The sequence below is a fragment of the Orcinus orca genome, chromosome 6 (genome assembly GCF_937001465.1).
Source record: "Orcinus orca chromosome 6, mOrcOrc1.1, whole genome shotgun sequence".
NCBI lineage: Eukaryota > Metazoa > Chordata > Mammalia > Artiodactyla > Delphinidae > Orcinus > Orcinus orca.
In genome coordinates this window covers 40,599,615-40,614,136 of record NC_064564.1, presented here as the reverse complement: position 1 = coordinate 40,614,136, position 14,522 = coordinate 40,599,615, and the positions used below count along the sequence as shown (strand labels likewise).

The window sequence follows — 14,522 nt, the reverse complement described above, 5'->3', positions numbered from 1 at the left end:
CTTCCTCAAAACGACAGTCAAAATTTTGGTAATTAAAAAATATAATTTGAAAAACTTACTATATTAATACATAATTTTTAATAATTAAAAAATTAATAAAATAGTAAAAAGTAGAAATACACCCTCACCCCATTTTCCCCTCCTAGTTCCATTCCCCTGATAAAACCACATCATTAGTTTGTTGGGTGTGGGTCCAGATCTTTTTCTGTATTCATACAGGTGTATACATGTGCTATTATGGTTCTTACTAAACATACTGGAACTTGTTTTTTTCCCCTAAGTAATATATCAAAGACATTTTTCCATGTCAGTGTGTATAGCTCTCCCTCTTGAGAACATTCTTTATGTGGATATGCCATAGTATAGTTCACCATTGCTCTTTTGTTGGTCATTTACGTTGTCTCCAATTTTTCCCCATTACAGATAATGCTGTAACCATCTTGTTACTTTTTTAGCTTATGATGAAAATTTTCAATCATATGTGAAAGTACAGAGACTAGTATAGTGAATCCCTATGTACCTATCACCAGTCATCAACAGTTATCAGCATTTTGCCCATCTTCTTTCTTCATCCATACCTCTCTTTCCTATTTTTAATTTTCACTGAAGTACTTTAAAAACAAATCCCAAACGTTATTTCACCGGTAAACACTTCAGCGCCTTCAGCACCTTTATTGAGATAATATGCACAGAACATACAATGAAACATTTTTTTGTTTTGTTTTTTCTTTTTTTAATAAATTTATTTACTTTTTGGCTGCGTTGTGTCTTCGTTGCTGTGCACGGGCTTTCTCTAGTTGCGGCGAGCGGGAGCTACTCTTTGTTGTGGTGTGTGGGCTTCTCATTGTGGTGGCCTCTTTGTTGCAGAGTACAGGCTCTAGGCACAGACGCTGCAGTAGTTGTGGCATGCGGGCTCAGTAGTTGTGGCTTGCGGGCTCTAGAGCACAGGCTCAGCAGTTGTGGCACACAGGCTTCGTTGCTCTGCGGCATGTGGGGTCCTCCCAGACCAGGGCTCGAACCCGTGTCACCTGCATTGGCAGGCAGCTTCCCAACCACTGCACCACCAGGGAAATCCCCAGTGAAACATTTTAAAGTGTACAATTCAGTGGCATATAGTACCTTCACAGTGTTTTAAAACCATCACCTCTATCAATTCTAAAATGGGTTCATCATCCCAAAAGGAAACCCTTTGTTTACTGAGTTTTCATTCCCCATTCACCCCTCCCCACCAGCCCTGGCAACCACTACTCTGCTTCCTGTCTCTGTAGATTTAATTATTCTGAGTATTTCATATAAATGAAATCATATAATATGTAACCTTTTGTCTCTGGCTTCTTTCATTTAGCATGTTGTTAAGGTTCATCCACCTTGTAGCACGCATCAGTACTTCATTCCTCTTTATGACTGAATAATATTCTGTTGTATATATATACCACAGTTTGTTTATCCATTCATCTGTTGATGGACATTTGGTTTCCTTCTTTTGACTATTGCAACTAGTGCAGCTATGAACATTTGTACACAAGCTTTTATCTGAGAACCTGTTGTAAATTCTTTTGGTTATGTACCTAGAAATGGAATTGCTGGATTATATGTTGGTTATAGGTAGAATTTTTTTAAAAGAACTGCTATATTGTTTTCTACAGTAGCTACACTATTTTACAGTCCCACCAGTAATGTGTGAGGGTTTCATTTTCTCCACATCCTCTCCAACACTTGTTATTTTCTGTTTTTTATTACTACTATTATTATTATTACTGTTATTGCCATCCTCAGTGGGTATGAAATGATAAATCATTGTGGTTTTGATTTGCATTCCCTAATAACTAATGATGTTGGGCATTTTTTCATGTACTTGGCCATTTGTATATCTTCTTTGGAAAAGTCTATTCCTTTACCATTTTTAAATTGGGTTGTCTTTTTGTTATTGAGTTGAAAGAGTTCTTTATATATTTTGGATCCTAGACACTTATGAGATAACTGATCTGCAAATATTTTCTCCCATTATGTTGTTGTCTTTTCTTGATGATGTCCTCTGATGCACAAAAGCTTTAAATTTTGATCAAATTTATTTTTCTTTTGTTGCTTGTGCTTTTGGTGTCCTAGCTACTTTTGAAAGTGTATCTGTAGGAAGCATTACTTAAAATGGAATTGCCACATAAATTTTTGATAGATACATATGTACTCCAAAAGTTTATTCTCCCATCCACTAAGTGTGTGTGCCTTTTTCTCCACACCTTCACCTGTTCCATACATTAATCAGTCTTCCTATTTCCTTTTCTTCTTACAATTTTTTTTTTTTTTTTTTTTTTTTTTTGGCTGTGTTGGGTCTTTGTTGCTATGCCCGGGCCTTCTGTAGTTGAGGTGAGTGGGGGCTACTCTTCGTTGCAGTGCGCGGGCTTCTCGTTGCAGTGGCTTCTCATTGCGGAGCACAGGCTCTAGGCACGTGGGCTTCAGTAGTTGTGGCACACAGGCTCAGTAGTTGTGGTGCACAGGCTTAGTCACTCCACAGCATGTGGGATCTTCCCGGACCAGGGCTCGAACCCATGTCCCCTACATTGGCAGGCAGGTCCTTAACCCCTGAGCCACCAGGGAAGCCCCCTCTTCTTCCAGTTTTATTGAGATATAATTGACATATAGCACTGTATAAGCTTAAAGTGTACAGCATAATAATTTTTTGCTTTTAACATCTTTATTGGGGTATAATTGCTTTACCATGGTTTGTTAGTTTCTGCTTTATAACAAAGTGAATCAGCTATACATATACATATATCCCCATATCTCCTCTTTCTTGTGTCTCCCTCCCATCCTCCCTATCCCACCCCTCTAGGTGGTCACAAAGCACCGAGCTGATCTCCCTGTGCTATGCAACTGCTTCCCACTAGCTATCTATTTTACATTTGGTAGTGTATATATGTCCATGCCACTCTCTCACTTTGTCCCAACTTACCCTTCCCCCTCCCCGTGTCCTCAAGTCCTTTCTCTGTCTGCGTCTTTATTCCTGTCCCAGCATAATAATTTGACTTACATACATCATGAAATGATTATTGCAATAAGTTTAGTGAACATTCATCAATTCATATAGATGGAAAATGAAAGAAATAGAAAAAAAATTTTTGTCTGTGATGAGAGCTCTTACTTCACTCTCTTTAACAACTTTCGTATATAACACACAGCATTGTTAATTATATTTATCATGTGGTACATTACATCCCTAATACTTATTTATCTGATAACTGGAAGTTTGTGCCCTTTGACTGCCTTCATCCAATTCCCCCTCTACCCACCCCTCCACCTCTGATAACCACAAATATGATCTCTTTTTTATGAGTTTGTTTGTTTTTGAAGTATAATTGACCTACAACACTCTGTTAGTTCCTATTACACAGCATAGTGTTTTTTCTATACATTTCAAAATGATCACCGCAATAAGTCTAGTTACATTATGTCGCCATACAAAGATATTATTTAGTTATTGACTATATTCCCCACACTGCATTTCATACCCATGAATCATTGGTTTTGCAACTGGAAGTTTGTACCTCTCACCTATTTCTTTTTTCCACCCAGCCCCCTCTCCTCTGGCAACCACCTGTTTGTTCTCTGTATCTATACTGTTTCTGCTTTGTTATGTTTGTTCATTTGTTTTGTTTCTTAGATTCCACATATAAGTGAAATCATACAGTATTTGTCTTTCTCTGTCTTATTTCGCTTAGCATAATATCCTCTAGGACCATCCATGTTGTCACAAATGGCAAGATTTCTTTTCTTTTTTTAATGGTTGAGTAATATTCCATTGTATATATTCCACATCTTCTTTATCCATTCATCTATCAGTGGGCACTTGGGTAGTCTTCCTATTTTCTTTTCTATTTTTTTGACTGTCTGGCAAGTGAAAAGTGATATTTAAATAGTATGCATTTTCACCATAACTAATTTATTTACATTATTACATTTGTATTTCTTCAGCCTGTAGTCACACAAATATTTGTTGAATGAATGGTCATATCCTCTGACTTCTTTTTCTTCTTAATTGTTCATAGCAGATGCTACATTTATGTGTGACAAGAGGTGTAACAAGAAACGGTTATGTGGACGGCATAAATGTAATGAGATATGCTGTGTGGTAAGTGGACCTATCGTTAGGCAGTATCAGATTGCATTCATCTAGGGGCTGGGCTTCTGGAAGCCTCAGCCATCTAGAATGCAGCCCAGATTTGGAAATCACTGGGAGAGGCCCCTGAGCAGCAGTCAGAATGCTGCCCAGAGAGACAGACTGGTCCTTTTTAGGCCTCAGCCAGGTCAAGAAGTCAGCTGATGGCAACATGGAGGAAAGGAAAGAAGAAAGACAGAAGGCCTCAGGCCCCAGAGCTCAAGACCACTGGATGAGCATGTAGTCATCTGCAGGAGACTGTATGCTGTCCCAGCACACAGACTGGCTTGGCCTTAGCAACTCAGGCTTCAAGTTTCATATATTCCATGGGTCAGATCAGTAGGCAAAATGAGTATGGCTTTTTTTTTTTTTTTTCCAGAAGAGGGGCCTCCATTCTTGGGTATTCTTTCTTTTTTTTTTTTTGGCTGTGTCAGGTTTTAGTTGTGGCACATGGGTTCTTTGTTGAGGCATGCGGGATCTTTTTAGTTGCGGCGCACGGGCTTCTCTCTAGTCGTGGCATGCAGGTTTTCTCTCTCTAGTTGTGGCTCACAGGTTCCAGAGCTTGTGGGTTCTGTAGTTTGCAGCACACGGGCTCTCTAGTTGAGGTGCACGAGCTCAGTAGTTGTGGCACACGGGCTTAGTTGCCCTGCGGCATGTGGGATCTTATTTCCCCGACCAGGGATCGAACCTGCGTCCCCTGCATTGGAAGGAGGATTCTTTACCACTGGACCACCAGGGAAGTCCCGAGTGTGGCATTTTTTAAAAAACAGTTTTCAGTTATCTGAAATATTCACTTCTGTGGAACTAAATAAAGGAAGCACTACCTGGCAGTGGGTATTGTGTTATCGTGTGTGTGTGTGTGTGTGTGTGTAAACAAGGTAACACAGTACCAATAATAAAGTAGTACATATATACACACACATATATAATACACAATTGTTTTTTTAGCATTTATTTTAACAGTGTGAAGAGTGATGAAATTGTTCTGTGTATCAAGACTTACTTATAAACCAGTGTTTGAAAGTTTAAAGACTTCCTCTTATTACTGAATATTTCAAACATATATAAAAGCAGAGAGACAAGTATGAGTCCCATATGCCCAACATCTATCTTCAGTAGTGATCAGGTCATGACTAATCTTGTTTCATTCCCCCACCTACTCCCCCTCCTTTGATTATTTTGAAGCTAATTCCAGATATCATGCGATCTATAATTGTGGAGAACTTCTTTATTAATCTTGTTTATGGAAAATATAAAATGGAGATAATTTTGTAAACATATATAAATCTCTCAGGAATTCCCTGGCAGTCCAGTGGTTAGGACTCTGCGCTTCCATTGCCGGAGGCACAGGTTCGATGCCTGGTCGGGGAACTAAGATCCTGCATGCAGTCAATCAATCAATCAATCAGTATCTCTCCTCCTAGGATAAGGAGCACAAGTGTCCTTTGATTTGTGGGAGGAAACTCCGCTGTGGCCTTCATAGATGTGAAGAACCTTGTCATCGTGGGAACTGCCAAACATGCTGGCAAGCTAGTGAGTGTCTTCACTGTATACTTTATTATATAGAGTTTTCTAGAAAGTCAGGAATGATATGTCTGAGTGATTGATTTTCTTAGGTTGGTATGGATTACTGAATTAATAAGCCTTAGTATTTCAGATATATTGAGACTTTTTTTTAAAAGAGGGTATTAAATCATTTATTGATTACACATGATAATGGATGATTCCCATCTATAACTTTATCTGGTACCATAATTCAGTTTAGATATATTGCATAGGATGTGCCAACAATCATATTAATAACCAGAAAACTCTAACTTTGCTTGGGTGACCCTTTTAACAGTGAACTCCAGGTCACAACACAGTAACTGTCAGTTCAGCTGAAGACAATGGCTTCTCCACCCAAGCGGGTTGTAAATAAATTTCGAATGGGCCCTGGCATCACCCTGAAGGAATTCTAACTTCACATTGTTGGGGTGAAGTTTACCAAAATGGCTTCAGAGTAGACTAACTTTACACAGCACATTTTTTAAAAAGACACATTTATTCAGCTTCATGAGTGGACTATTACATTTAGCAATCAACAGCATGGGTGCAAAAAAAAAATCTACATTAAAACCCTTTGTTGGAATGCTTTACACTTTCTACAGAACAGAAACTAAAATAACCTGTTATACAATTTGTCACAAATATAGTCCTCGAGTTTTTTTGCCCATACACATGAGTATTGTCAAAAACATGTCTTCTTTGTAGCAGCTAGGCCCTGCCAGCGCTGTGCTTGGCCGAGTTCACAAATCTCTTGTAACCTGTAGCTTCCCTGTCACTTCCCTGCCTTCCTCTCCTGCTAAGCTTTGTTTCCTGGCAGTAATTACAACCTCCTGCCACTGCCATAGCTCCTGCTGCTGCTGGAACCACCATAGCCACCTTGGTTTCGTGGTTTGGCAAAGTATTGGCCTCCACCACCATAGGGGCCAGAACTTCTGCCTCCAAAGTTTCCTCCTTTCATGGGTCCAAAATTTGAAGATTGATTGTTGTAATTGCCAAAATCATTGTAGCTTCCGCCACCTACAAAATGGCTTCTGTCATTACCAAATCCATTACTGCCATCCCCACTGCCACCATATCCCCCACCACCACAGCTGCCACCAAAGGCATCTCGACCACTGACGTTCCCTCCACGACCAGAGTTGTCATTCCCACCAAAACCCCCTCCATGACCACCACCAAAGTTTCAGAACCACTTCGACCTCTTTGGCTGGATGAAGCGCTAGCCTTCTCTTGCTTAGATAGGGCTTTCCTTATTTCACAGTTGTGGCCGTTCACTGTGTGATATTTCTGAATGACAGTCTTGTCTGCGGCGTCATGGTCATCAAAGGTTACAAAAGCAAAGCCTCTGTTTTTGCCACTGCCTCAGTCAGTCATGATTTCAATCACTTCAGTTTTCCCACACTGTTCAAAATAATCTCTTAGGTGATGTTCTTCAGTGTCTTCTTTAATGCCACCGACAAAAATTTTTTTCACGGTTAAGTGGGCGCCAGGTCTTTGAGAATCTTCTCTTGAGACGGCCCTCTTTGGTTCCCCAACTCTTCCATCCACCTCGTGTGGCCTCGCATCCATGGCCGCATCCACCTCCTCTGCAATGGCATACGTGACAAACCCGAAGCCTCTGGAGCACCTGGTGTTTGGACCCCTCGTTACCACACAGTCTGAGCGCTGCCCGCTGCTCAGGTGGCTCCTCAGACGCGCATCAATTGTTTCAAAGCTCAGACGTCTGATGAGGAGCTTCTGCAGCTGTTCGGGCCCTTTGGGAGACTCTGACTTAGACACGACGGCAGTAGAGGGGGGAGGCTTCAATGATGCTTACTCGGCGGTGTCCATGGGCAGAAAAGCTATTGAGACTTTTAAAGAAGTTATTCCTCTGTTGTCCTTGAATGTATGAAACTGGGATGTAAGCAATGATCCTAAGATGGGGTCTGCTTGTGTTACAATATTAAAAACTCACATTCATTAATACACTACCAATCCCATCAGAAAACTCTGGGGAAAAGTATTAGGAAGTTGTCAAGCTCATAGTGATAAATGCGTATTTTCCAAAATTCTGTTTTCACTTGAAAGCTTGAATGTTATTGTTGGCAGCAAAGTCAGTTTTCTTAAAGTGATGGTCTCACTGTTAATTTTTCATAAACGTCTGCCAAAATACCCAAGTCTGAATAATCATAGTTTGTCGGCCACTTTTTCAAGTAAAATGGTGTGTTATGAAAAAAGAAGTTAATTCAGCAATTCAGCTCACGACTCAGAAAAGTGCAGTTCTTTAGAATGACCAGAGGTCAGACAGCCGTCCATATCTGAGGGTTCCATATCCATGGATTCCACATCCATAGTTTCGACCAGCTGTCGGTTGAAAATGTTCAAGGGGAAAAATTCTAGAAAGTTCCAAAAACAAAACTTGAATTTATTTTGTGCTGGCAACTATTTATATAGCATTTACATTGCATTGGGTATTATTAGTAACCTAGAGATGATGTAAAGTATACAGGAGGATGTGCATAGGTTGTATGCAAATACTACAGCATATTATATAAGGGACTTGAGCATTCTTGGATTTTGGTACCCATGGGGGTCCTGGAACCAATCCCTCCCTGCCAGGATACTGAGGGACAACTGTATTTTTGTGTGCAACAAAAGTGCTTGAAGCAGATACCCTATTTTGTTCCACAGAATATTAGAAAGACATGTATTTACGGGTCAAGATTTTTTTTTACTTCATCGAGGACTTTCTTAAGTGAAATTGTCATTTTTTATCTACTCTAAGTATGTGGCAGTGAAAAATACAATGGTTACAGTTTGGCACTACTGCCTTATTTGCGCTAATGCCCTGGCAGTATTACCAGCTGTTGCTTTTTCACCATCAGTGCAAATGTCAACATAGTGAAAAAAGCAAATAGTATCTAAGTATTATTATGAAAATAATTTTGACCTTGTGGACTCCCTGAAAGGATCAGGGAGTCCTAGGGGTCAACTGAGCACTCTTTGAGAACTGCTACATTAAAAGATGAGCCTATATCAGGGTTTCCCAACATACCTTCTGTGGAATACTAGGCCTACTATATTTCAAAAAGGAGTTAAGTGCTTTGTTATAAATCACACACATGGAGTTCCGTAGAAACAAGTAATGTAGCCTCTTACTCTTTCCCTAGCTGTTTCACATATATTAGCCCACCCCCACAATAAACTTTTGAGTGGACAGGTCAAAGTTTGGTATCCCCATTTGACCAAAAGGAAGCAATCTCAAGAGTCGTTAAGTTACCTGCCCACAGTCACCGCACAAGTGAGAAGTAGGTCCAGGACTAGAAGCCTAAGTCTCCTGCTGTATTTACAGGGCTCTTTCCACCACATTGTGTAGCCTCTGAAGAGTTTTCTGGAGAGTGCTGACTGGAGAAGAGCAGTGGGTAGAGGAATCCTGGAGGGCCTGGGCTTTCTGACTCTTGGTCCCTAGTTGAGAACCATGGCCAAAGACCCAGCCTCTACTAAGGACCAGGATTGAAGAACTAGCTCCCCTTTGGGTCTGAGGGTTAGTAAAGCTCTTGACAAAGTGGGCCGCTTGTTGGAGGCCCCATGTGAGTTCTCATTTTGACTGGGCTTGTGAACTGTGCCTGGTGAACTCAGATGTAGCTCTCGGCTTCATCTCAACTTCATATTTTTATCATGATAGGTGTCAGTTATACTTACAAGAATTTTTTTTTAATGGCTTCAGTGGCTCTCTGAAGTTTATATTCAAAAGCATATTTTTCTGTGTTTGTTAACTACCTGTGGCTTTCATAATCTCTATCCATTTTCCTAACCAAAAAGTTAAAGAAAAGAATCTGTTTCTTTAGTGGAAGTCTCCTGTTCTGTCAAAAGAGATGGTCTGTAGATCTTTTGTTTATAAAATACATGTAAAAATGTCTTGGAATACTCATGGACTTAAAGTTTGTTGCAAGTAAAAATTGACCACTTTGCCAGCAGCTCAACGTTAATGAAATAAAAACCTTTTTTAAAAGAGCAGCCCCCCAAAAAAATTCTCCTCTAAAAATACAAGCCAAAAAAAAAAAAAAGTGTGTGTGTAATTATCTTGTGCTTCAAATTCTCAAATTCATGAAGGGTTGTTTTGTTTCACCTGCGGCTTCACCAGGTTTTGATGAATTAACCTGCCACTGTGGCGCATCAGTGATCTACCCTCCAGTTCCCTGTGGTACCAGGCCCCCTGAGTGTACCCAGACCTGTGCCAGAGTCCATGAATGTGACCATCCAGGTGGGTCCTGTCTCCTTGCCTCCACGCCTCACAGCCTGCTCACACTGTGTCATTTAGGATGTTGCATGATGGTCTTCACTGCTCTGAGGTTACACTGTGGTAGCCCTTCCTTGTTCCCTGTGCTCAGGGGCTGCTTCTGTGAAGATGGGTCTGAGATCTGGGCCACAGCTGGGAATCACAGTGCCTTCCAGTGCTTTACTCTGTGGATGTCAAACACACCCAAAGGGTTGGGAGAATCCCCAGCTGGTCTTGTCTTCTTTCTTTGTGGCCTCCACTTCTGGTGCATATTTCAAAGTTAAGCATCTTTTTGTAAAGTTAAGAGTAATTCGGTTTTGTTGTTGTAGACACAATATATGTTATTACGTAAAAAGGAAGAGAGAAGGAAAGAAAATAGAGATAAAGTCAAAAGATTGAAATTAAATAATCTCTTATGTCACCTTTTAAGAATTACGCCCTGGTGTATATTTTTCAGGGCCTTTTTCCATGGGCAAAAATATATATTTGCATTTTTTTTTCCTAAAATAAAAGTGGGATCCTAATGAATTTATTTTAACTAGATATTTTTCCCTCTTATTATTGTAATTTTAATCTCTCTCCTTATCAGTGAATATTTTTCTAGATGGTAGTGGGGTGTCCTGTTACATGGATGGGCCATAACTGATTCAGTCAGTTTCATGTTGCTGGACATTTGTTTCCAGTTTTTCTGTGATAGACTGCTGTAGACACCAGGTAAATAGCTACTTGACATCACCCATTTTCTGTCCAGTCTAGTCACTGGCTTTCCTCTAGGACCATATTGGCCCTATCATTTCATTTTACCAAGTCCCAGAGGCAAACCTGATATAATTTAAGTCACTGGATTTGATACTTAAAATAAATCTGGCCATATGATTTAGTCTGACAAATAGACAAGCAGTTCTCAATTTTTTAAGTTACAGAGTGAAAAAGAATTAAGTAACTTCCTCATGAAGTGGAAAGTCCCTCCTTTCCTGGAGACCTTAAGGCGGCCCTCCCAGCTTAGTTTGCAAACCCTTGCTGTGGTGTTCACACCAGCATGAAGTTAATGTCCAAACAGATACTCACCCACTCACTTGTACTCACTTCCTTTATAGTCACTTGCAGATATTACAAATGAAGTCCAAATCCTGCTGATTGATGTCCATAGTGAGAACTTAACTATTTGTGAGTTGTTTTGTTTTAGCCTGCTTTCATTCAGCATTCACTTAACTTTTCTTGAGTGTTTCTTGTATATCCAGCATGGTGTCAGACATAGAGGGAGGTTCAGAGGAGGGAAAAAATAGCCCATGACCTAGAGGTTGTTCTGTTGTTTCTGAGAGGAAGAAGATGGTAGTTGAAAACATTTGACACAACTAGCCAATACATGAAGAAGGGCCAGATAGCATGGCAGCAAGCCATCTGTGTAAGAACTGAGACGTCAGGGAGAGCAAGAGTGCTCAGGGCAGGGTGTGGTCAGCCAAGGAAGGCTTTGTTGTAGATGAGTTTGAATGAACTGCCTCTTCCAGGCAGTAGAGAGATTGAAAGGAGTCAGAGGAAGCATGTTAGATGAGATACCAAAGATGTCTGAACAAAAGGGAGCAGTTGCTGTGTAAGGTAGGACCAAAAGAATCACTGAGTAATGTGGACAGACCATGTGGCAGTGCCACAGGAGACGGAGTAGAAAAACTGCCTCCTTCTCTGCTTCTGTGTCTCTTGCCCCTCAGTTGGGTTTCTTTTTCTCACTCATGTTCATCTTTCAACACTTTAATATAAAGCCAACTACTTTTACTTTTCAGTGACCATTTTAAAAAGTACTCAGCTCTGAAATTTAAAAGTTCCATGTCATAGGCCATTACGATATGTGTAGTAGTCTATGTTTAAACATTATTCCTAATTTTAAACATTACTCCTAATTTTACCTTTCTCTTTCTACAGTGTATCATTCTTGTCATAGTGAGGACAAGTGTCCCCCTTGTACTTTTCTAACTCAGAAATGGTGCATGGGCAAACATGAGGTAAGTTTTCTCTCTCAAGTGTTCATTGTTCCAACCAGAGATTTATGATTGGATTTCGTTAAGAGGGTTAGCCTCATTGTTTCTCAAAATAAATATACTCCAAGAAGCAGAGATTTGCTGTTGCCACTTTTTTTCTTTTCTTTTTCTTTTCATTAAGGTATAGTTTGCATAAAATGAAATGTACCCTTTCTAGTGTACAAGTCTATGAGTTGACAGAAGCATTTGTAGTCACGTAACCACCACCACAGTCAAGATGTGGAGCATTCATTCACCCCCAAACATTCCTTTGGGCCACTTCATAGTTACTCTCCCCTTACCTCCAGGCCCTGGCAACCAATGTTGTCTGCCCCTGTAGTTTTGCCTTTTCAGAATATCACATAAATGGAATCATGCAGTAGGTAGCATTCTGAATCTGTTCTGCTCTCATTTTTATTTTTATTTTATTTTATTTTTTAATTAATTTATTTGGCTGCTTTGTTGCTGTGCACGGGCTTTCTCTAGTTGTGGTGAGGGTAGGGGCTACTCTTCGTTGCAGTGCGCGGGCTTCTCATTGCGGTGGCTTCTCGTTGCGGAGCACGGGCTCTAGGCTCACGGGCTTCGGTAGTTATGGCATGTGGGCTCAGTGGTTGTGGCTTGTGGGCTCTAAAATGCAGGCTCAGTAGTTGCGGTGCACAGGCTTAGTTGCTCCGCGGCATGTGGGATCTTCCTGGACCAGGGCTCAAACCCGCCGTGTCCCCTGCATTGGCAGGCGGATTCTTAACCACTGTGCCACCAGGGAAGTCCCTGCTCTCATTTTTAATCTGGTTACAATCAAATGAAACTCAGCCAGTTGGCCTTGAGAGCATGAGCCGTGTTCAGAGACAACTTCTAGGTTAGCCAGCATGGGGAGGGGTTGCTAGTCTGGGGAAAGGTGTTACAGCGAGAATATCCCAAGAGTGAGAGTGGGCTCTCCACCAGTTGCCACCGTTCCTTCTCTCTACTCCCTACGCAGCTTTCCATCCTGACTGATCGGCCATGCACCTTCCTCCAGGCTAATTGCTGCCATTACCATGAAGGACTTTCATCCTTATTCTTAGTGTCTAAGCTATATTTGGCGCCGCTGACTATAGACACTTTGAAACACTTTAAAAAGATTTGTTTATTTTAAAAATGCATATTCATTGTAGACGATTAAGATAATACAGTTTTGCTATGCAGAAAGAAATACTTTTAACATCCTGGTGTATAGACTTCCAGGCATGTGTAATACACTCTTTCCCCTACTCTATGAGGATTATACTGTTTTGTAACCTGCTTTTTTTACTTAGTAACATGTTGGCCAACATTTCTTGAAACTCTTGACAACTATGACAATATGCTTTCAGTATTCTTATCTTTTTTTTTTAAATAGTGTTTATTTATTTTTACTTGTTGACAGTTTGCTTTGTTTGTTTATTTATTTATTTATTTATGGCTGTGTTGGGTCTTCCTTTCTGTGAGAGGGCTTTCTCTAATTGTGGCAAGTGAGGGCTACTCTTCATTGCGGTGCGTGGGCCTCTCACTATCGCGGCCTCTCTTGTTGTGGAGCACAGGCTCCAGACGTGCAGGCTCAGTAATTGTGGCTCACGGGCCCAGTTGCTCCGCGGCATGTGGGATCGTCCCAGACCAGGGCTCGAACCCGTGTCCCCTGCATTGGCAGGCAGATTCTCAACCACTGTGCCACCAGGGAAGCCCAGTATTCTTATCTTGATAGACATATTTTTCTCCACTTATTTCCTGTCAGTGGTTCTCAAGTCATAATCCTTGGTATTTATTCTTCCTCTAAAAATCTCACTTCCTCTGAGAGTAACCATTCTAAGACATCCATGTGTCATCTTTGTGTTGATGGACTTCAGTCAACAAATACTTACTGCGTACCTGCTATGTACTAGGTAACAGGCTAGGTTTGGGTGATTCAGAAATGAACAAGACAGGTACCGCCCCTGCCCTTGTGGAGCCTTAACTCTGAGGCAGGAAGCAGACATGTAAACAGTCGATTATAAGTACAGTAGTGTGTGGGACTTCCCTGGTGGTCCAGTGGTTAAGACTCTGTGCTACCAATGCAGGGGGCTCGGGTTCAATCCCTGGTCGGGGAACTAGATCATGCATGCCACAACTAAAAGATCCTGCATGCCGCAACTAAGCCCTGGCACAGCCAAATAAATAAATACTGAAAAAAAAAAAAAGTACAGTAGTGTGGGAAGTACAGAGTACTGAAGGGGATAGAAGGGGCCCTTACCCTTACCCAGGAAAGGTGTTTCTGGAGGAAGTAGCATAAGTAACATCCTAAAGGACAGTGAGAAGACAGGCAAGTAATGTGGGGAGGGGACAACAGAGGGCATAGCATGTGCACAAATTATCCCAGTGGTGGAGTAGGTGAGTGTTTAATGACTGGGAACTACATTCTACCAAAATACTGATTACAAAGCATGTACATCCTAGGCTTTGGGGGCCTCTTCAAGAGTACAAGTTTGTCACCAGAACCGAAGTATATTCCTCATTTTGAGGGTTCTTAAAAGAATTTGAGTGAATATGTAAGAGTAACCTT

The 14,522-nt window shown here is 41.0% G+C and overlaps 1 protein-coding gene and 1 non-coding gene across 5 annotated transcripts in view; both read left to right on the top strand.

Annotated features, from left to right (window-relative positions):
* The window catches only part of NFX1 (nuclear transcription factor, X-box binding 1), an 80,460-nt gene that overhangs the window by 50,330 nt on the left and 15,608 nt on the right, over positions 1-14,522 (top strand). For 3 of the 4 annotated variants that reach the window (XM_033437776.2, XM_012534908.3, XM_049711097.1), the window contains exons 12-15: positions 4,044-4,126; positions 5,578-5,686; positions 9,825-9,944; positions 11,877-11,956. In XM_033437776.2, the coding sequence (XP_033293667.1) occupies positions 4,044-4,126; positions 5,578-5,686; positions 9,825-9,944; positions 11,877-11,956 (392 nt within the window). The remainder of the gene's footprint in view (positions 1-4,043; positions 4,127-5,577; positions 5,687-9,824; positions 9,945-11,876; positions 11,957-14,522) is intronic. The other variant, XM_004275083.4, reaches the window with a different exon arrangement.
* TRNAG-ACC (transfer RNA glycine (anticodon ACC)) lies at positions 13,998-14,070 on the top strand. The gene has a single exon. It is a non-coding gene; the product is annotated as a tRNA-Gly (tRNA).